Raw genomic sequence first — 23,711 nt, forward strand, 5'->3', positions numbered from 1 at the left:
TGTTCAACATTGATGAAATAAATTCTTTTTACGCCAACACAATGCCGTAATACAGTAGAAGATGCTCCCTTGCATAGTAAAATGTCCTGTGCTGCGAGCTGTGCTAAGAGTTCACGTTGGCAACGAACAAATGGCACATTTCCGACATTGCTAGCCTAGTCCGTACAGGAATAAGTCGGACCGCTCCAGGCTTACATTTTGTAGGTCTGTACATGTATACGTCGAACCCGGCTTGAGCGGTTAGCTAGCCAGGTATGCATGTATATAGCAATCTTAAGGTGTAAATGCTAGTTGCTTTTACGTCACACTGACACAGGTAGGTCTTATGGTGACGATGGCATATGAAAGAGCTAGGAGTGGGAAAGAAGCGACCATGGCCTTGATTAAGGTACAGCCCCAGCATTTGCCTAGTGTGAAAATGGGAAACCACAGAAAACCATCTTCAGGGCTGCCGACAGTGGGGTCAAACTTATTATTTCCCGAATGCAAGTTGACAGCTACGTGACCCAAACCACGCAGCCACTTGGAATTTCTCCATGTGCCATCCATGAATTGTAGATACAGTTTTGGAAAATAAATTGCTGTTACTACTACTACTACTACTACTACTACTGCTGCTGCTGCTGCTGTTGTTGTCATAAATGGGTCCTTCCTGTTGATCATACTTGTGTTGTGGACTAAGAAATTTTCAGCTGATCATTTTTTGTGTTAGGCAGTGTACAAGGCACCAAGGGACGTAAACATTGTCAGAAGACTAAAATGTTGAGTATCCACCAGTGGAGACTCTATTGGTATTGTTTCATCAGATTATGAAAGATTAATAATAACAGGTATTGAAAATAGACATGTTATGAAAGGGTCATTTATTAGATTATTAACTTCATGAAATTACTAAGAATTCTGGTAATCATTGTTTCAATATTGAAATGCTGAAGATCAGTTAAGATTCTCTGTTGAATATCTGTTGTAACATTACTATATTTTATTTTCCAGGGAACTGCTGGATGAAACTGGTGAGGTGACTTTAACTAGTACATGGAAAGAGATAAAGAAACTAATCAAGGATGATCCTAGATATAGCAAGTTTTCTTCCAGTGATAGGGTAAATATTGTTTTTACTTTCTACAAAGAGCTTTTAAGGTATCATTTTCTCACAGCCATGGTACTTGAGTGCTATATATTCATCTTTTAAAGTCAAGTCTCCTGTCATAACTATGTTGTATACAATAATGATTATAATTCTTGATTTCAAAATTAGTTATTGCTTAACTTTCTTTTTCTTGTTTCAGAAATGTGAGCGTGAATTTAAGGAATACATCAAAGACAAATTAGTAGCTGCAAAAGCGGATTTCAGGGAGTTATTGCAGGTTTGTACATTCTTCTCCCTTTGTTTTTCCATGCCTTAAGAGTTCAGAGTAATGCACTGAATTTCAGTAATTTCTGTATAAATGATTAGATGACATGAGTGGAATTTACATGCAGTAATGCACTGAATTTCAGTAATTTCTGTATAAATGATTAGGTGACATGAGTGGAATTTACATGCTATTGAAACCGGTGGAGAGCAGTATCTTACCAGGTTGTCTCCATCGTTGTTGTCGTCTCCATATAAATTACTTCACTGGCGGGTGTAATAGTTGTGTTCCGAGTGCGTCATTTTGAAGAGACCAATGCCAGAACCACAAGCTCTTCTTCAATGCTGGCACATCAAATCTACGTAAGATCCTTGTTATTTCAGAAACTAGGGGCAGTTGGGGATCAGTTATCTGATTTTCTAGTTCTTTCAATGATCTGTTTTATCAGACTCATGATTTTCGAGGCTGCTGTTCAGAATGTTGTGTGCTTATAGGATATAAACTTCATGGTTTTGATCCGTATTGAATTGTGATCACAATAATAATGATTAAATTAATGTCATAATGGTCCACTTTTTCAATACTATAATATGTGCAACCTTACCAAGAAGAGCACAAAACATCAAAATGAAAACAAACTCAATACTTACCGAAAGGGCAGCAGTACAAAATATGAAGCGTGTAGGGCAAAAGCATGAATGAAAAGGCCAGGCCAGGATCTTATCATTAACGGTTGACGGGTTGCCAGGTCAATACTACTAACTACCAAATAAGAGACCAGATAAATTTAAAATGAAGAAATTTTACTAAATAAATATGAAAATTTAAGATTTAAGACAGTTAAATTTACATATATTCTTATTTTTTAAAAAAAATCATAACGCAATTAAAACTCAAGGGTGAAACCCCATTTAATAATGAATTTTAAATTAAGGTAAAATGAAACTGCTAGCAAGATAAGATTCCTCAAATAAATACTGAAATACTCAAAACAGATATCATTTAATAAAGTTCTCAATAACGTTTAATTAAGATATGGGAAGATAAAACATTAAAATTAAAATAGGTTGGAACCTTTTCATATAATTTAAACGATAAACACTAGGAAATTAGTATATGGAAATTCATTATTATTTTAGATTGATGATCATCAGTATACGGGCCCGCAACTACAAATATAGCTTAAAATTGAAATTTGCTACACTACAAAATAGTTAATTACAAGTTACACTGAAGGACACACGAATAAGAAAAATTAGTGGCTCCAACCGCGAATAAAAATTACACAAAATAACCGAACAAGATGAAAACACAATAAAATTATAGCGGACAGCAATCCCAACAAAATGAAGTATATTAACGGAAAAATTACAATTAACGTTCCGCACATAATAATAATAGAACACGGAAGCACACCATAGGGGCTACCAGTTACCGACGCCAAGCCAAAATCCCGTAATAGTCATCAAAGCCACCAAAATTAGAGGTGTCCATCAGATTAGATAAGAAGGGATGACATTACGTAATAAAAACAAAGGCAGGGAGCCCAAAACAATGAGTAAAATGTGACAGAAAAACTTAAGGAGATCGGCATAATTTAAGTTTAATATCGACCGGCAAATTTCAATTTTAAGATTTGACGCAATTAAAAATTATAATAATAATTTATGCAAGAGGTGATAGTAGCAATTTACATTAGCTTTAGTTAATCAATTTGCCTAGGGCTTACATACTCTAGAACTGAGGGGGCTTAGGATTGCGCTACAATGCGTACATGAGGCGTCATTAATTAACGCCCCTAACAATGCTAATAACGGTCACATACAAATAATCAGCCACGAAGGCAATAGGAGTACAATCAGATGGCAAAAACAAGCAGCGAAGGAAAATTAGGGAGAAAAACACACATCAAAATAGTAATATAATAATCCTCATCATGAAGAACAGTTGGCAATAAAGCACGACGACAAAACAATAAGATTAAACAACTTACACAAAATTCCACCTCATAGACGCATAACTAGCGATCCCAAACTCCCTACATTACATTTATTTTGTTTTTCCTACTGATTCAGTCCAAAGGTGATACCAGATTTTGTTTACAAGGGTTACACGATACCGAAAGAGTTCGTTTATGATGTTGGTCAAATCCACGATTAAATTACTCACTTTTAATGTCTGGTCGTACGAAATCCCTTCAATTAATTATAATTTCTAGTACTTATCCAACTTACAACACCTTTAAAACCTTCCATACCGTAACGGGTAACACAATACGAAGTTTTCTTCTTCAAGTAATAATAATAATAATATGGTTGGAGCTCACATTAATATAAAAAGGAACAAAGGGCATAGCCCTAACATCCTTGCACTTATCCTGGCGATTTACTCTCCATTATTAGCCCTCTCCCGTTGCGTCAAGCTGTCCTCTTACGAGCTACACTTAACATAGCCATCTTGGATCATAGCAGCGAGCACACTTTCCGAGCTCACACTGAGCAGGTGGAGTAGCAAGTTCCCATCAGTCAAAGCGTGCACCGCGTAAGGCGCGCCGCAATCAAAACGATAATCCCGCGAATCATATTGGTCCGGCAAATGTGTAACAATTGGAATAAGGTATTTGAATTAAATTTGCCTGGTAACTTCCACAGTTAGGCAACAGTTCCAACAATGGCCGATAATGTAGATAACGTCTCGATACACAAGCAGACATGCCAGATAAATAAATAAATAAATAAATACTCTTAGATGCTTTCAAGTTGTAATTCCATTATGCCAAATAAATATTAGTTCCCATTTTCACATCACAATATGTTTGAATTGCATTACTAAACTAAGGACTAGTTTTGGCCTTAGCTGGCCATCTTCAGCCTTAATGTAATACTTCTAATAACTAAACAAATGTACAAACACACAATTGACATAAAAAAAACAAATGTACAAACACACAGTTGATAATAAAATCTGGGATGAACTAAAGGTAAAATTTGAAAAATAAATTAGTGTCTAAATTCTTAGCATCTGGAGTATGCTCATCATCCAGACTCTTTCTTGCATTAATATTCATGGAATTGTTAGTTCCATCACTGCCATCACTGCTAATCATTACAATTTCAATTGGAAAACAGGAACTGGTAAATGTTGATTCTGTAGTCAGATCATCAATCACTAAATCTAATTGAGTGGTGTTAGCAGTATGCAAGCCACTGGATGCCACTGTAGATAACCACCAGCTGACGCAGAACTGCTAGATGGTGTTTCTACATCAACCAACGTAAATAAAATGTTCCCCTAGTGCTTGTTAAAATCATGCTAAAATGCTGTTGGACATTGACAAGATGGCACATGAAGAAATGGTTAAAACTGACACATTCTTAATTTGTGGCTGGTATAAATTTGCAATTCATTGCGGTCTCCATGAGGTTAACCTGAATAAATTATAGATAAAATTAATGAATTGAAGGACAGAGCGTGTTAGTTTAATGGCATAGATTATATGAGACTTCGCATTGCGGCATGTGGTGCATGGCCTATTTTGTGTGCCTTATACTAACGGTTATTAGATTCAAAGGAAGGGGCGGGGCAAGGAGAGAGAGGCCGGAGAAATGAGAGGGGTTGGTGGAGGGAATTAAGGCGGGGCCGAAGAATGTGGGAAAAGAGATGGCTGCTGAGGAAAGGTGCTGTGAATATTATGAAAAAATGAGTTATGACTTGATTTGACATTTCTAAACCAAGAAGGTCAAATAGGATATTTGGCTTTTCTGAAATGTCATTAAGATTATGATCGGGTTAAAATATTGGGTTCATCCAAAGGGGGTAGAAGCCTTTTGGAAGTTGCAAGGGCGGCATTCTAGACGATTGACTGATACGGCCTTGTAATAATACTCAGCATGGCTTAGCTGTATTGATACTGCTACTCGGCTGAAAGCAACAGGAAACTACAGCTATACTTAACTCCCGAGGACATGCAGCTCTCTCTGTATGAATGATGTACTGATGATGGCTTCCACCCGGGATAAATATTCCGGAGGTAAATTAGTCCCCCATTCGGATCTCTGGATGAGGACTGAATGAGAGGGGGCGATCATCAGGAAGATGGATACTGACATTGTGCCAGTCGGAGCGTGGAATGTTAGAAGTTTGAATCGTTGTGGTAGGTTAGAGAATCTGAAAAGGGAGATGGATAGGCTAACATTAGATGTAGTTGGTATAAGTGAAGTACGTTGGCCCGAAGAACAGGATTTTTGGTCAAGCAACTACCGAATTATCAACACATAATCAAACAGGGGAAATGCAGGAGTTGGTTTAGTAATGAATAAGAAACTAGAGCAGTGGGTAAGGTACTATGACCAGCATAGTGAAAGAATAATTGTCGTCAAGATAGACACCATACCAATGCCCACAACAATAGTGAAGGTTTATATGCCTACTAGTTCAGCGGATGATGAAGAAATCGAAAGAATATATGAAGAGATAGAAGATTTAATACAATATGTAGAAGGTGACGAGAATCTAATTGTGATGAGAGACTGGAATGCAGTGATAGGCCAAGGAAGAGAAGGTAATACAGTAGTAGAATTCAGATTGGGACAAAGGAACGAAAGAGGAAGTCGGCTGGTTGAATTCTGCATTGATACTTGGTTCAAACACCACAAACGACGGCTGCATATGTGGACGAGACCTGGAGACACTAGAAGGTATCAAATACTATTCATTATGATTAGACAGAGATTCAGAAACCAGGCGTTGGATTGCAAAACTTTCCCAGGACTAGACATGGACTCTGACCACAACTTGTTGGTCATGAAATGCCATCTGAAGTTAAAGATATTGAAGAAAGGAAAGAATGCAAGGAGATGGGATGTAGACAGGTTGAAAGAAAAGAGTATGAGTGATTGTTTCAAGGAACATGTTTCACAAGGACTAAATGAAAAGTCTGAAAGGAACACAATAGAGGAAGAGTGAATAGTCACAAAAAAATGAAGTCGGTAGGGCTGCTGAAGAAATGTTAGTAAAGAAGAAAAGATCAGCTAAGAATCAATGGGTAACTCAGGAGATACTAGACCTGATTGATGAATGACGAAAATACAAGAATTCTAGAAATGAAGAGGGCAGAAAAGAATACAGGCGATTAAAAAATGAAGTGGATAGAAAGTACAAGGTAGCTAAGGAAGACTGGCTGAAGGAGAAGTGCAAGGATGTCGAAGGTTGTATGGCCCTAGGAAAGGTAATGCTGCATACAGGAAAATCAAGGAAAACTTTGGAGAAAGGAAATCTAGGTATAAATATTAAGAGGTCAGATGGAAAGCCACTTCTAGGGAAAGAAGACAAAGCAGAAAGATGGCAGGAACATATCCATCAGTTGTATCAAGGTAAAGATGTAGATGATTTGGTTCTGGAACAAGAAGAGGCTGTTGATGCTGATGAAATGGGAGGCCCAATTTTGTGGTCACAGTTTGACAGAGCTGTGAGAGACCTAAATAGGAAAAAGGCATCTGGAATTGATCACATTCCCTCTGAATTACTGACTGCCTTAGGTGGAACCAGCATGGCAAAGTTATTCCATCTACAGTGAAACCTCGATTATCCATTCCCCGAAACTACGTTTTCCCGTAATATTAGTTCAAATTACGTAGTCCCGCGAGCATCCCATTTAAAACCTGAATTAAAAATCCTGCGTTATCTGTTCCTCGAAGAAACGATTTCCTGCATCAACCGTCCAGAAATTTCAGACCCATCAACCATAAATCCTCGATCAAGCGTTTTTCAAGATTTCGAGAATGGACGGCAGGAATCGAATTTGCGAGTCTAGCGTATTTTAATTTCGTCAGATATCTTGCGCGATGATACTTACGGAACATTCTGTACCAGGCTAACAAAGAAGGCCTCTGCCAACTTGCGCTTTGTTAAGAGCTTTCTGTTGAATGTTTCGTTCAGTTGGCTGTGTTACTAGCTGGTGAAAACCAACAATTTACACAGTCGAGTTTCGGTTTGCTTACACAGTTCAGTATTGAAATGGCTTGACCTGTAAAGCATGTGAAAACCCTGCAAGAAAAACTTCAGATTATAGAGGAAGTTGAAAGAAATCCAACAGAAAAAAAGTTGACATCGCGAAACGTTCAGGCTTACCTGCTTGGACACTGAATACAATAATAGGGAAAAAACAAGAGATACGTGAACAAGTAAAAAAATGTGGATCCTCCGCAAAGAATAGAAAAACGGGGAAGGAATCGAGATATTCTAAAATGGAAGCAGTTCTCTTTTCTTGGTATCAGCAAGCTCGGGCGTCGAGAATTCCTGTGGATGGTAACATTTTGCGCGTAAAAGCTCGAAGCATCGCTGCAAGAATGGGTATCAAAATTTTTTCTGCTTTGAATGGATGGATTTCCCGGTTTAAGGAGCGTCACGGGCTGGTGTATAAAAAGCTCGCTGGCGAGAGTGCTGCAGTTGACGGTTCGGCTGTGGAAGATTGGGGGAAAAATCTCCCCGAGCTGCTTGAAGGATACGAACCGAAGAACATCTATAACGCGGATGAAACCGGCTTATTTTTGAACTGTTTACCGGATCGCACGCTGGCTCTTAAAGGAGAATCTTGTCATGGAGGCAAAAATGCGAAGGACCACATAACTGTTTTGTTTTGCTGTAACAGTGACGGGTCAGACAAACGTATCCCTATCGTTATAGGCAAAGCAGCGAAACCGAGATGCTTTAAGAACGTGAAGAAGTTACCAGTGCGATACTACGCGAACGGTAAAGCTTGGATGACCACAGACATTTTTTTTTATTTTCTTCACAGACTGGATGCTTCCATGGGTGCTCAAGCGAGAAAAATAGTTTTGTTTGTAGATATCTGTGCCGCCCACCCGCAGGAACTTTCTTTCTTACGAAATGTGAAAGTTATTTTCTATCCCCCGAACTGTACCAGTGTCCTTCAGCCTCTGGATGCGGGGGTGATAAAGTGCTTTAAAGGGTACTACCGCAAGCAGCTGATGGAAAGGGCTGTGTGTATGTTGGACGCCGGGAAAGAAGTGAAGACGTAGTTCAGTATTCTACAGGCAATCCACTTCGTAGTGTCAGCATGGTTCCACGTTTCGCCCTCCACCATTCAAAATTGTTTTCATAAATGTGGCTTTGGCGAAAGCAGAGGCACGAACGACACCAACAACGGCAGCGAAGAACAACTTTTCAGTGAGGACTGGGAGAAGCTCGCACCGAGAGATGTTAACTTCGAGACGTGCGCTACAGTCGATAGTGAGCTCGCCACTTGTGGTGTAAAGAGCATAGAACAGCTGGGTGATGATGCTACTGCCACAGCCAGTGCAAGCGCGGTGCATGAGATCGCGAGCAAGGGGGAAGACGAAGATGAAATTGAACCCCTGCCAACGTTTGCAGAAGCATTAGCCGCCTTTGACAAAATTCGCGACTATATTACTGCGTATGACGCAGACAGCAGCGAACTACATTACGTTTTAAATATTGAGGGAGCACTGTACCGTGTTAAGGCACGACAAAACAAAAAACAACTGACGATTGAAGACTTTTTCACTACAAAGTGACTACTGTATTCTGTGACTGAAGAAATGACAATTTAAGTGTTGTGTGTGCAGTGCGTAACCTATATGTGTGCGATGTGACACTTTATTTTTGTGAGTGCGAGAGTGTTTCATTACATCTTCTGTATTTTGGTTTCATTTTTGTATTTGTGTGTTGTGATTAGCTTACTTGATTATGTGACGGGACATGTTACAACCTATGCTTATTTACGTGTTTTCAGCTATCTTTCCTAACTATAATACCACATGTAGGTTCATGTGAACTGCACCAGTAATTATGCCTATCATGCAAGCCACATTTCTCGCCTGTTTATCGGTAAAAAAATCATTAATGGAAAGTACCGAGGCCTAAAACATGGGTGAACTCGAAGTTAAATTTCGCGCCGTACGTTCGTAATACAGCACGAAAACCTTTACTGATAAATAAGTTACATTGTTCTTTTTTTTAGGTTATTAAAACAAAGTCTTCTAATTTACATGAGACTGTCGTCAGATAACGATTACTGTAAATAACTGTACCTGTTCCAGTTAGATTTATTCAAGGTGAAAAAAACAGAGGTAGCTACCGTAGACGTTTTAAGTGACTGTATTATAATGTTTTCCCGATGGCATAATAACTCCGATACACTCTCCTTGCAGCAGTAGTGAAACTGGAGTCTCAGATGTGGTTTTAAATTTCTTAGATATCAATATAATTCTGATAACTTATTTAGTAGAATATTTTTCGATGAGCTTGACTGATGAAAGTTGTTGGCCTGAAAGACGTTTTCACGGGAAAGTGACGAAGTTTCTCGGTAAAACTGAATTTAAAATATAAAGTTTTTAAACTAATGTATTTAATGCAGGCGTTTTTGTACAAATAAAATGATACTGTGAAGTACAGTCAAACTGTTGACGGTTTTAATTCGTTCCCGGATTTTCCGATTTCCCGTATCATACGGTTTTTTCCTCAGGTCCCTCCAAAAACGGAGAATCGAGGTTTCACTGTAGTGTGTAAGATGTATGAGACAGGAGAAGTGCCATCCGATTTTCAGCAGAATGTTGTTATACGTATTCCCAAAAAGCTGGTGCTGACAAGTGTGAATACTACCACACCATTAGTTTAGTATCTCATGCCTGCAAAATTCTAACACGTAATATTTACAGAAGAATGGAAAAACAAGTTGAAGCTGAGTTGGGAGAAGATCAATTTGGCTTCAGAAGAAATGTAGGAACACATGAAGCAATCCTGACTTTATGTCTGATCCTAGAGGATCGAATTAAGGAGGACAAGTCCATATACATGGCGTTCGTAGATCTAGAAAAGGCACTTGATAATGTTGATTGGACCAAGCTATTTAAGATTCTGAAGGTGTTTGGGATGAGGTACCGAGAATGAAGAATTATCTACAATCTGTATAAAAATCAGTCTGCAGTGAAAAAGAAGCAGCAATCCAGAAAGGAATGAGGCAAGGCTGCAGTTTGCCCCGCTCCCTCCTTTTCATTGTTTACATAGAACAGGCAGTAAAGGCAATCAAAGAGGAATTTGGAAAAGGAATCACAATCCAAGGAGAGGAAATCAAGACTTTGAAATTTACTGGTGATATTGTTATTTTATCTGCGACTGCAGAAGATCTCAAGAAGCTGCTGAATGGTATGGACGAAGTCTTGGGTAAGGAGTACAAGATGAAAATAAATAAGTCCAAAATAAAAGTAATGGAGTGCAGTTGAAAGAAGGCAGGTGATGCAGGAAATATTAGATTAGGAAATTAAGTCTTAAAGGAAGCAGATGAATATTCTTACTTGGGTAGTAAAATAACTGACGATGGCAGAAGTAAGGAGGACATAAAATGCAGACTAGCACAACCAAGGAAGAGCTTTCTTAAGAAAAGAAATGTGCTCGCTTCAAATATTGATATAGGAATTAGAAAGATGTTTCTGAAGACTTTCAGCTGGAGCGTGGCTTTGTATGGAAGTGAAACATGGACGATAACCAGCTCGGAAAGAAAGAGAATAGAAGCTTTTGAAATGTAGTGTTATAGAAGAATGCTGAAGGTGAGATGGATAGATCGAATTACTCGTCGCCATAAGACCTATCTGTGTCGGTGCGACGTAAAGCCCTAGCAAAAAAAAAAAAAAGAAGAAGAAGATCGAATTACGAATGAAGAGATACTGAATCGAATCGTTGAGAGGAGATCAATTTGGCTAAATTTGATGAGAAGAAGAGATAGAACGATAGGACACATCTTGAGACATCCAGGACTTGTTCAGTTGGTTTTTGAAGGAAGTGTAGGTGTTACGAATGGTAGGGGAGACCAAGGTATGAATATGACAAGCAGATTAGAGCAGATGTAGGATGAAATAGTTTACGTCGAAATGAAAAGGTTAACGCAGGATAGGGTGGCATGGAGGGCTGCATCAACCCTGTCTATGGACTGATGACTCAAACAACAACATGTATGAAGCATCTTTCAGTGATGTTACGGAGGGGTCCTTTGTTGATGATTTTGAGAATTTCCATATCTTGTTTTATGTCTGTGAATTTGTAATTATAGTCATGCATATGCCATCCTACAGCTGAAAATTTATTGTACTTCAAGGCATTGACGTGTTCCGAGTACCTTATATCAAAATTCCTCCCCGTCTGTCCGACATAAGAAGAATTACAACTGTTGCAAATAATCCTGTATACTCCTGGTTTTGAAAAACTATTGAACTTGTTTATGGATATGGCATTATGTAAGACTTGTGCATTCCTATTGTTGGTTTTGAAAACTAGCTTTAAAGATGTTGGTGACTTTGTAAATTTGTTCGTTGAACCTAAAGATAAAAGGTGAGGAGTTGTTTCATTTATCTTTTTTCAAAGTGGTAGAGGGGCGATATTTATATTTGATTACTTTTTCAATAAAGAAACTGTTGTATCCATTTGATTTAGCTATATTATAAATGGTGTTCAACTGATTTATGAGGTGTATCTTAGACATCGGAACATTGAAGGCTGGGTACACCGTGCTGTTGTACGCTGCTCGTTTGTGAATTTGGGGGGTGAAGAACCTTGACGGATTGTGGTGACTGTTTGGGTGGGTTTTCTGAAAATTTTATATCTTAAGTAGCTTCGGTGCCTGATAATAGTTAATTCTAAAAAATTAATTTTCCGCTCAATTTCAGATTCAGTTGTGAATTTTATATGCGGGTCAATGTTGTCTAGATTAATGAAGGTGGTAGCAGCGTCTGTGATGCTCTCATCCATAATTACTATGGTGTCATCTACATATCTTGCCCAGAAAAGGATGTTGTCAAAGTTATTATTATCAATTTTGGTGTGTTCCAAAAAACCCAAGTAAATCTCTGCTAAGATACCCGAGGCTGGCGATCCCATGGCCAATCCTTCTTGTTGATAAATAACATGATCGAAAGTGAACTGATTGTTGCGGATTTCTGTGACAAGTCATATTTTTTCCCTTAACATTATATCATATAGTCTTGTATTTTCAATACGTTTCCAAGCATGATATTCAAAATTAAACAGGTTTTATTGGGCATATAAATGCATATTTAGGCTTTCTTAAGTTTGATGGCATATTTTGAACAAAATATCATTATAACGGCCTATTTTGGTAATTTTCATTTGAATTTCGTTTTATAAAAATCAGAATAAGCTCTAGAAATTATTTTTCAGGATAGACTGGAATAGACTTCTGAAGAACCATTCTGAAGTAGTGTATGGAATGTTTCTAACAGGTAGGAGCTATTGTTTGCTAGCTGGGTCAATTCCTGGAAACTGGGCTATTGTTTACACGGAAGCAGACGTAATTCTGCAGTTATTTGTCATTGTTCTTATCTCTCTCCTTTGCCCTTCCCTCTTCCACCGTCAACACACTGAATGACCTTGGTCATTAGGGAGCTTCAGTCATTCATTTCCTTTCAATATGCCTAAAACGAAAGTCTCAATTTGTTGGAAGTTAGTTTTGTTCGCGAGTTCGGTGAAAACATATTCAGTACGGATGGAGTGATATTATTCTGTAAATTGTGTGAGGTAAAAGTTACTGCCGAAAAACGCTTATCTGTGCAACAACACTGTAATACTGTAAAACATAAGAATTGTGTAACTAGACATTCTGCACTCGAAAATAGGCAACGTCTACTATTCGAAACCCCGACATCAAGTTCACAGTGTTCACAATTTTCACAATATCTCTGCAAGATGATGGTTTCGTCTAACATCCCTTTAAAGAAACTTATCAGTCGAAGCTTCAGACAGTTTCTTGAAAAATATACAGAGCATCCTGCCCCAACAAATCTATTCTCAGGAAGGACTATCTGATCCCTTGTTATGAAGAGATGTTGGATATAATAAGGCGTGGCGTGGGAGACAGTAAGATATGGGTTTCAACAGACGAGACCACAGATATGGATGGAAGATATGTAGCAAATGTGATCGTTGGCACGTTGAAGGAAGACCGGCCTGGAGATACATTCCTCCTGACATGTGAAGTGCTAGAGAAGACAAACCATTCCACCATCGCAGTTCTCTTCGACAATTCAATGAATCTGTTGTGGCCAAACGGGGCAAAGAGAGAGCAGATTTTTATATTTGTAACTGACGCTGCTCCGTATATGGTGAAGGCAGCCAAAGGACTTAAAATGCTATACCCTAAAATGATACATGTGACATGTCTTGCACATGCCTTGCATAGGGCAGCTCAAGAAGTTAGAAGGAGCTACCCTGAAGTTGATAAATTAATATCGAACTGTAAGAAAGTGTTTGTCAAAGCTCCACTTCGCGTTCAGAAATTTCAAGGAGAAGCACCTTCACTACCCCTTCTTCCCAAGCCAGTTATAACACGATGGGGGACTTCGCTTGATGCCGCAGTGTACTATTGCAACAACTTAGGTGTCGTGGAGAATATCGTGAAGTCTTTTAATCCTGCTGAATTGTCCTCCATAAAAAACACTCAAGAATTATTTTCAAGCACAACATAAAAAGTGGACCTGGCTTACATAAAGTCCAATTTTAATTCTTTATCTGGAGCAATCCCGCAACTGGAAGTTTCAGGTGCAGAACTAAGCGATGCACTGGATGTTGTAAAGTGCATGGAACAGGAGTTATAGCATGCGAAAGGAACAATAGCATCTAGGGTATGTAGAAAATTAGAAAATGTACTGAGAAAATAGAGGACTTACGTACCTGCGTGGAATAAGTGACATTATTTGTGGAAACCCTTCATCTGCAGATTTCCAGGAATTTTCTCCAAGTGATTTAATTCTATTCAAGTACGCTCCCGTTACATCATGTGATGTCAAAAGAAGTTTTTCTCGCTACAAGACTATACTCAGCACCAACAGGAGGGGATTCTCATTCAACAATCTTAAGATGCATGTGGTCATAAATTGCTACAATTCTGATAATGGAGACTAGATCAGGTATGAAAGTTTCATTCAAATAACATATGTTTTGTGTATAAATTAAAACTGATCGAATATTGAACAGTGAAAGTAACTGTAGTGTTTATGTCTTCCACAGAGTCCGTCTTTGCCTAGGAGCATGCAGTGTAACCTTAACGAGTTCATGAAATATTCATCATTTTAGTTCATTTTGGGTTAAAGATTTGGAAGAATTAAAACTTTTTAATCTCTAAATTAATTGCAACCCGTAGCAATCATAATAAAAGTGTTTTTATGTAACGTAGATGCTATTCATTAAGTCATATTTTGAATTTTATAGGTCATATTTTTATGTTTTTTAGGTCATAAATGTATACATATTTCATACATTTTTAGGTCATAGAAATCCGCCCCTACTTATAACTATTTTAAGCATAGGCATGAAATCCTGTATTTCTAATATACTTTGGCTGCTGTATTTGCTTACACTTTTTTGATGGGATATACCTTGGAGATTTGTATGCTAGGATACATTTTTACAATATTGAATGAGTGGACAGAATGATTGGATTGAATGCTCACTTTTTTAAATTTATCGATCAATTTATCGACCATACTGTGTTATTATTCATATGTCAATTCTTTAGTGTTTTTGATGGATTTGTTCAACAAAAAATTATAGTTCCTTCTTAAAAAAACAATTTCAACATGATTTTAACAAGCACTACGGGAACGTTTCATTTTATTTACGTTGGTTGATGTGGAAACACCATCTAGCAGTTCTGCATCAGCTGGTGGTTATTTACAGTGGCATCTAGTGGCTTGCATACTGCTAACACCACTCATTTAGATTTGGTGATTGATGATCTGACTACAGAATCAACATTTATCAGTTCCCGTTTTCCAATTGAAATTGTAATGATTAGCAGTGATGGAACTAACAATTCTATGAATATCAAGGCAAGAAAGAGTCTGGATAATGAGCATGCTCCAGATGCTAAGAATTTAGAGCCTAATTTATGTTTCCTCGATGCTGTGGTATTGATCACTTCCAAGATCCTGATGTTTGTCCAATCGCCTTAATATTTTACTCCTAAGTATTCTTCTAAGACAGCACTGGTGGCATTTTTCCAGATACATATTTTTAGTGTCTTCTTTAAGTGGTCTAAGTCTTGTGTCCATAAGTAAGTACTGGTGTCACAATGGCACTGTATAGATATAACTTCGTCTCAAGTCTGAGCTCATTATTCTCGAAGACCCTTTGAAGGAATCTACCAAGCACCGCACTAACGCATCTTTTTGCTATTTGTTTTACGTCGCATGTATGTTAGCATGTGTCAAAAGGTGGCTGCCAAGATAAGGAAAGCGTTCAATATTGTGCAATGATACCATTAACCAAATGATACAGGAATTAATTTTAAGGTATACATATTTTTGTTTGTTCTTCTCTCCATTGTTTCTGTGATGAGTGACCTGCGTTTGAAGTCTGAGTGTAGTTTGGTGTAGCATCACTAGGGGTACCCTCTCTTTCAGCGTTCAGTCTGCAAGCCTCTGTGAATTTACTACCTGCCGCCAAAATCCTCTATTTGTAACTAGTTCTGTGGCTTTGTTTAGTTCTAAACCTCGTGTGTTTAAATCGTTAGAAGCTTAGTCTAACCATCGTCGGTTTGGTCTTCGTCTACTTCTCTTCCCCCCCATAACAGAGACCATTATTCTCCTATGCAACCTGTTATCTTTCATTCACTTCACATGACCCTACCACTGATGCTAGTTTATGTGTACAGCTTTATCTAGTTCATTCCTAACTGAGTACCCTCCTTCTGTTGTTCCCACCTGTTTGTACCAATGATCATTCTCGCTACTTTCATGTCCGTTACTTCTAACTTATGAATAAGATATCTTGAGTACACCCAGCTTTCACTTCCGTAAAGCAAAGTTGTTCTGAAAACAGACCAATGTAAAGATAGTTTCATCCGGGAGCTGACTTCCTTCTTACAGAATACTGTTGCTTTCAACCACAAACACACTGCATTAGCTTTGCTGCTCTTTGAGTGAATCTCACTAACCATACTACCATCCTCTGAGAACAAATATCCTCAATACTTGAAGCTTTGTATTCCGAAATTGACATTCATTTCTCTTGGATTTTTCACCTACTGACACCAGTGTATTTTAATATCTAAACCAAATCCCTCAATTTATAAATGAAAGGTGTGGGGGGGGGGGGGGAATGATCAAAGTCGTATTTTGATGCAGTGTTAAATCTTGTGGTGGCAGCCATATTTGGCAGCTTTTACTTGTCTAAATAAAATACAGAATATCCATGAGGTATGAAATAAATCTATGAAGTTTTATATGTCTACATAAAACTAATACACTGAGGATTGTCATTTTGACACAAAATTGTATAATTTTTTGACTAGAAAAGTGTCTAGTCTGTTCAAACAGAGGAATTCCCAAGTTCAAAATAATAATAAAACTTTTGACCATATGTACACAAAACTGAAACGTCACATCAAACTGAGATATACGAATTGTCAGTAATTTACCTGTAATGCATTAGCAACAGTTTCATCACTCTGAGGGGTATATTCTTGAAAGTATTATGGAAAATGTATTGGCATGTCTTACTCAGAAGGCGTGACCTTAGACCGCTTTGTTGCGATAGGTTGCTGTATTGCAGGCTTGTCATCACTTTCACTTTCCATTATTTGATGGGAAGAAATAGCTGATACATATTCCAAATCCGACTCGGGTTCTGTTGGTTCATTCTCTATATCTCAAAGTCAAGCAAACTGGAAATTGGTGCCTCTTAAAAGAAAATGGAAGTGTTTTTATTGGATGGTATTAAATCAATTTGAGGTATTGGAGCCCTCTGTCCAGTTTTATCTTCACTTTTTATTTCCACATGCGAATAATTTTCATACATATTTCCTACAGTTAATCTAGTTCTGTTTAAGAGCCCTTAGGAAACGTTGATTTCAAAGGAGCATAACTATGGCTCCAACTTTCAGAGCAAGAACATGTGGAGGTTCAAACCAGCACTGTCCCCAGGGCAACCCTTTGGACAATGGGTAATTAACCTTACACACCAAAGGGTGAGAAGATTGATAGTGTATTCGCCCCCAGAAGGGAATTAAAGCGAACACCAAAGAGTGACAAAGGACACAAGGGAAAACAAAGACTAGCAACATAACACGATAAACAGCAAAGGAGAAGAAACACACACTTACCTTTTAAGAAATGGAACGAGTAGTATAAGGCCGTGGAGAAAGATTTAAAATAAACGGTGACAATTCTCTATCGATCCAACGAAATGAAAATCAACACCATTCTTTAAACACAAGGTAACTTTAATTCATAAGGATAAATTGCTTGCAATATCTCAAAGGGAGGAAATAAAGGAATTCTAAGTTGCTAAGTTAATTAAGGAAACTCAAATGCACAAAATAAACAAATGTTCAGTTAAGTAGGTTAACTAAGAGGAAATAATTTAATAATTGACTAATTCAATTAATTAGGTCAATCGAAAGGGAAACAAATTTTAAAGTGAGTTGTCCTCCAAGAAATTACTTAACCAAGATTCAACCTACGTTACAGTCAACCACGGGATCGGTCACCTATGATAAAATACTAAATATGAAAAAGAAACTTACTACTAATTAGCGCTAGTTACATTTTATCAGTTTCGGGAAAGTACTTTCGGATACTATAAGTCATTACGTGGCTTGATTATTAATTCAACCAAGCTGGTTACCGCAAGGACGTAAAATAATTTTCCAGGTGGGAACACGAACGGCCCAAAACACACACAAAATCCATAGGGTGGGCCAAAAGGGAATAATTAGAGCAAGGTAAAACCAAGAAACCAAAATTCCATTAAAAATTCACAGGCAAGGAGTAAAAATCTCAGCACCCGGACTCAAGCGATTACAAGCTTTTACAACAATACCATCAACAACCATCGCTATAGCAACAACACCAAACAACATGTCCGCCCGAGGCGTAATGAAACCGATCCTGCCAAAAATAGAAAAATAAATTTTAAAGGAAATAAGCTGACAAGATCAGGATAAAAATAAATCTTAAGGTCAAATCAAAATAAAATTTAGAAAAGGTTAAGTAGATTTAAATGAAACCTTGTGTAATCCATGCTCGTTTCACAACACAATGTTTAATAGTTAGTTTCTACCAAGATAATAATTACATGGTTTAAAAAGAAATTAAAATTTTGAAAAACCATCAATAAAGCTCATTTTTCAGAAGCCTGGATGAAGTTTTGGTCATACAGTTTGAAGTTATTAGCCGAGCAAGCACTCATTTCAACATCAAAGTTATTATTATTATCATTATTATTATGATTATTATTATTATTATTATGATTATTAGGTTGAGGCACGATGTATCGGAGGTTCAATTTAGAGTTCCGCTGAACCACAAATCCTATTTTTCTTCTTCAATAACACTCTCTTTATGGTTTGTAAAGTGAAGAACAGATAACTTACAGTTTTGCAGGATACCAGGTGTGCCCTACCCGAGGTCAGAGGACACTACTTTCCCATCGTCGAAACTGCAGAGATTTGAAGAAAATTGTAGGTTAACCAGTGTTGATCTAAAACTATAAAGGAAGAACAACTCCACAAAACTCAACGGGCTACAATGCCCGTAGTAAATTAATCTTATCCGGGGTCGATTTCCCACAGCCACGCCATCGCGCCGAACAGACACAAATACCTCTTCATGATGGCTGCCAGTCTCCAAGTGAGAGCATCAGCTCGCTAGGCAGAGTAGTTTCGCCAGGTAGCTCGCAACAAGTGCGCAGATTGCCTAAAGCAGTATTGGGAGTTCAAAAGAGTAGACAAAAGAGTGCAGCACTGCACAGATCAAGTTGAAGGAAATAGTCAAATATCATACGAAAATGGCAAGGTATTCCACTCTAAATGAGATACGGCAATGTTCATTGTCCGTTGATAAGAATTTCTAACGTTGAAGATACCAGTCCAAAAAGTTTTCTGGGGACGTTCGGTACGCTAAATACTGTCACAAGGTTAACCACTTTATTCCAAGGAATTCAAAAATTCTGCAGAAAATTGAAGCAGCTGACTTTAATCTTCAGTAATTAATCTGTTGGGTTTTTTTAATGATATTTATTTGTGGCGTTGACCTCTGCAGATCTTTTGCCGCTAATTAATCTGTTAGTGCTAAGCGTATGTTTTTGAAGTACCGGGTGTAAGTTGAATGACTTTCAAATTAATTTCATTACAGTGTTCATTTTTTGGTGTAAGAGAAATGATGATATCTTTCACAGAAGTGAATGTTTTACTGGAAATTTCAGTCGCAATGTCATCATGTGCTAAAATTCTGGGTGATAATTCAATAACATTTGATTCTCACCATCTACAGAAGGTTAATTGCTATTACCAATTTCTAGCAAGAAAGCAGAAAATTCTATTTCTTCTAGTTTTGCCCACGTTTTTATGCAAACGGTGTATTTTGAAGAAGGGCTGGAGAAGAGAATATTTAAGTTAACGCAAGAAGTTTTGTTTTTGTCCGTATTGAACTGAGATTACAGCGATTAAACTACACCTAGGGGACATCCTAGAATGAGATGGAGGAGCTCTGTTGTGGACTGTATTGCAAATAGAGGAGTCAGTAGCAATAAAGTACTAGAAGAGGAATGGTGGAAATATCGAGTAAGGTAGAGGGCTTTTGTACACACATTTTTTGGCTTCATCCTCAGCCGTACAAAGAACTTAACATCTACATTAAAACGACACATGATCGAATTGAAATGTTCAACCATTCTTTCTTTTCCAAAAAGTTGAAGACGTCATAAGGTTTTTATCTTATGTAAATAGGTTAATATTTACCATGAGATTTATATAATTGCCTGTTTTCCAAGTTATTTGTACAGCTGAGGATGACACAAGAAGAATGCATCAGAACTAGTCCTGAATAAATTTAGAATGTTGTAATTACATCTAAACAACATTATTATTGTATTGAATAGGTGGACCCTATAAAGTTTAATCGTTGATAATATTTAATACAATCGTGGATAATTGTTTGGCGAGAAGCATGCATCACGGCAGGCAAGAGCTGTCTGAAGTTTCCTCCAAAAGCATTTTTCGCACCAAAAGGAATGTCTTTACCCACTATATCTTTTAGAAGACGATTCATGCACATTAATAAGTTGAGTGACTTACTTACCATTGGAGCTTCATCCCATATTATGAGCTGTGCTAATCAAATATCGTCAGCTGCTTTGGAATTTAATTTTAATCCAGACACTGAACTCGCATTTAAATAAAGAGGAATTTTGAATGCACTGTGTACTGTTCGACCGTCTGGCAGCAAAACAGCGGCTATTCCGGTCATGCTACTGATATAACATGAAGCCCTAAACTGCAGCACTTCTGTATTAAGCTTCGGTAAATAAATGTCTCCCGAGTGCCTCTGGCACTGTCAGTGAAAAATGCATTCATGACAGTTTTGTTGAAGCACATCAGTGATTTCATTAATAATTGGATGGTCACATGCCAAATCGAACTAAGTGCCAAAATAAACTTTCTGAGAAATTAGGGCTCAAAGTTATAGATAAATTAAAAATCTGCTGTTGACTCTGGTTTCTAATATTTTGTACCGACAATTTACATAGTTATACTTTTCTTTTTATACTTACAGGAACCATGCAACACATTTCCATTCTGAATTACATTACTTTTTTAAGATGATTGGGATATGGTCCGTTTTGGCATACAAAGTATTTTGATTTATTCTTAATTCACATTTAGACATTACAAACAGAGATGAACAAATAAAAGTTAACAAAATACAACAACTGATACCACTGGTAAAATAAAATCCATGTACCAGTACCCTTTCAAATTAAATTGCATATGAATACCCTTGAAAAGTATACTTCATGCAGATTCAGTACCGATTTCCTCACAGGTATTGTCAGAGCAGTCATGTTCAAAAGTAGTGATGTTTTGTACACTAGCACTTGTGATCCTTTCATAAAATGAATGACATACTGGAGGGACGTATTTCAGTAGACTTTTCACATCTTTACGCTTGTCTTCACTCAGAGGTCTACCCCTTGGATAGAGTATTGGAAGATCAAGTTCACCAAGGTTTGTTGGTCTGCCCTTTAGCCTTTTATTGAAGTTCGCTGAAAAGTATTCACAGTCCTCGTTGTGAATGTATTTATAATCCATTATGTCAGGCTTTCCTTTCGTAAATCTCATTTCTTTGATCTTAAGCATTTCACCTTTGTCACCTGAATCATTCTTTTTACGGTTAACAAGATGTTGCTGCAGAATTTCAGTATATTTAAAATCTTCTGTTTCCATTACACTTATTTCAAAAGCATTTTTCCTTACTCTTGCACATGAAATTATGTCACGCCACTGTGATGGAGCATAGACCTCTGGGTGATACTTAAGCTTTCTCTCTATATCTCCAAATGCACTGTCGTTAGGTAGGTAGGAATGTCCTGGTTCAGCGAACTTGTGGATAACTTCTTTAATGCATATCTCTGAAGACTGGACCACAAACATCAAGAAACAAGCCACCTTGAAATTTCTGTTCTGACCACCGCAGCTGTCTCACCACGCTATTAGCTTTTCTTTAGTTTCATGACTCTTCAGGTATTTTAAGATGCAAGATCCTATCTCGTGTGCCCCTCTGGATGCCACACTCTCATCCCAAAGATGCATAGTGTCTTTATTAGAGCAGAAATCATGGATTCCTACATTGAAACAAGAAACCTGTCTTTTGTAGTAGACTTTGTTCGTGATTAAGCGAGGTAAAGACATTACCTTCTGCATGTCGAATGATATCACGCTGAGTCCATCTTCAGATTTCATCGTTCTTCATAGCATCTCTTGCACGTTCTGCTTTACGGTGATGAAGTTCTAGCTTTGCCATCAACTGTGTCACATCGTTAGGAAGATTACTGGCTTCAGCTGACTGAATCTGAATTTTCACACAATCACATGTGTGGCATATGTCCTTTTTAGGGGGACAGAAGCTTATATTGAAGTCACGCCTGAAGACTCTCTCATACAGCAACTGACAAGGCATCTTCTGAACACAACCTTCTTGTTTAACTTTCTAAACAAATAGCCTGTACATTAAACTTAAATTTAGATTAGTATTCAAGTACTTTTTATTTGAATCTTTCCTTGTGTAGTGGCTATAAACTGCAGGGAAGCTTTCAATGTGTTCTTTAATAAGGCCTACAGTACTGGAGGTACTTTTATTATGTGGTTCATGCACCCCTCATTGGTCTTGTATTGTACCTGTCTTAGCCTTCAGCAGTGCTCTATGAATTTTAGCACTGCTTAGTTGCAATGTCTTCATAAACATGTCTTTGCATACCTCAGTGTCCCCATCTGTAGATGAACGTATGAAGTATTTTCGGCTGAGATTTCTTGAAGAAATGCCTACATTTTTCACTCGCCTGCGGCTGACACTGTGGCATTTTATAGAGCCAATAATCAGTGCTGTTTGTGTAGCTCAAGAATCACAGTTATAAAACCGACCAAAAAATGCTCTCCTATAGTCTTTCGACACTTTAGTATGACACTTCTTTAAACATTTACACTCATAATCTATGAAGTGTTTTTCAGGAACTAGTCTTCCTTTCACAGTTGTATATGCCTTTCCTCTGATTCTGTTGACCTTCCTAATGTTTTTTTTCCACTTTGCAGGGTCCTCTTTCTTCTTTTTAATGGAACTGAATGTGGGTGCTCCATTCTCTTCTTCCTTTCGTCCATTTCCTGTTTGATTTTTCCCTTTTTCTGCTGGTTAATTTCCTTTCTTCTTTGCGCTACATTGTTCTTCATCTGTATTTGGCTCTGAAAAAGTTATAGAAAAATATCTGTAAGCAATAAAATTTTGCATTGGAAATATTTGCCAAAGCGGACCAACTCCAAATACATCACAGCGACTACTGGAAACGCATGCCAAAGTGAAGCAATTGCAAAGACAGTATCACTACGACCTCTGTTTGTGAACTCACGCAGCTAATGAATCTTATTTATTCTTTGGATACAATGAATTGAGTATGGTAACACTGGCTCTCGGAACAAAAGAGTAGCTATGACTCTCGAGTATAAACACACGAAAAGCATGGTCTGTCTTGGCAAATGAATAACTGTTCTTACTAACCTCAAAATAAACTAAACATATTTACTGTAAAAATATTGCGAAACTTACCTTCACTCGTACATTCTTCCCATTCCTCAGGGTTAAACAGGTCTGAGGAGCCAAAACTGAAGTCACTCTGGATATCTGCTGTTATTTCTGCAATGTTTCTGGATGAAATTAAATGCCTCGCTCATGGACCATTTCCTTCCGAAGCCATCTTCTTTCGGTGTTTGATTCACTCTGGCAGAATGAAATCAGTATAACCAACCTTATGCCACAACAA

At 37.7% G+C, this 23,711-nt stretch overlaps 1 protein-coding gene across 3 annotated transcripts in view; it reads left to right on the forward strand.

The window, feature by feature from the left end:
* Positions 1-23,711, forward strand: part of LOC136857127 (transcription elongation regulator 1) — a 513,780-nt gene that overhangs the window by 469,335 nt on the left and 20,734 nt on the right. For all 3 annotated transcript variants that reach the window (XM_067135534.2, XM_067135536.2, XM_067135535.2), the window contains exons 16-17: positions 994-1,102; positions 1,290-1,367. In XM_067135534.2, the coding sequence (XP_066991635.2) occupies positions 994-1,102; positions 1,290-1,367 (187 nt within the window). The remainder of the gene's footprint in view (positions 1-993; positions 1,103-1,289; positions 1,368-23,711) is intronic.

The sequence above is a fragment of the Anabrus simplex genome, chromosome 1 (genome assembly GCF_040414725.1).
Source record: "Anabrus simplex isolate iqAnaSimp1 chromosome 1, ASM4041472v1, whole genome shotgun sequence".
NCBI lineage: Eukaryota > Metazoa > Arthropoda > Insecta > Orthoptera > Tettigoniidae > Anabrus > Anabrus simplex.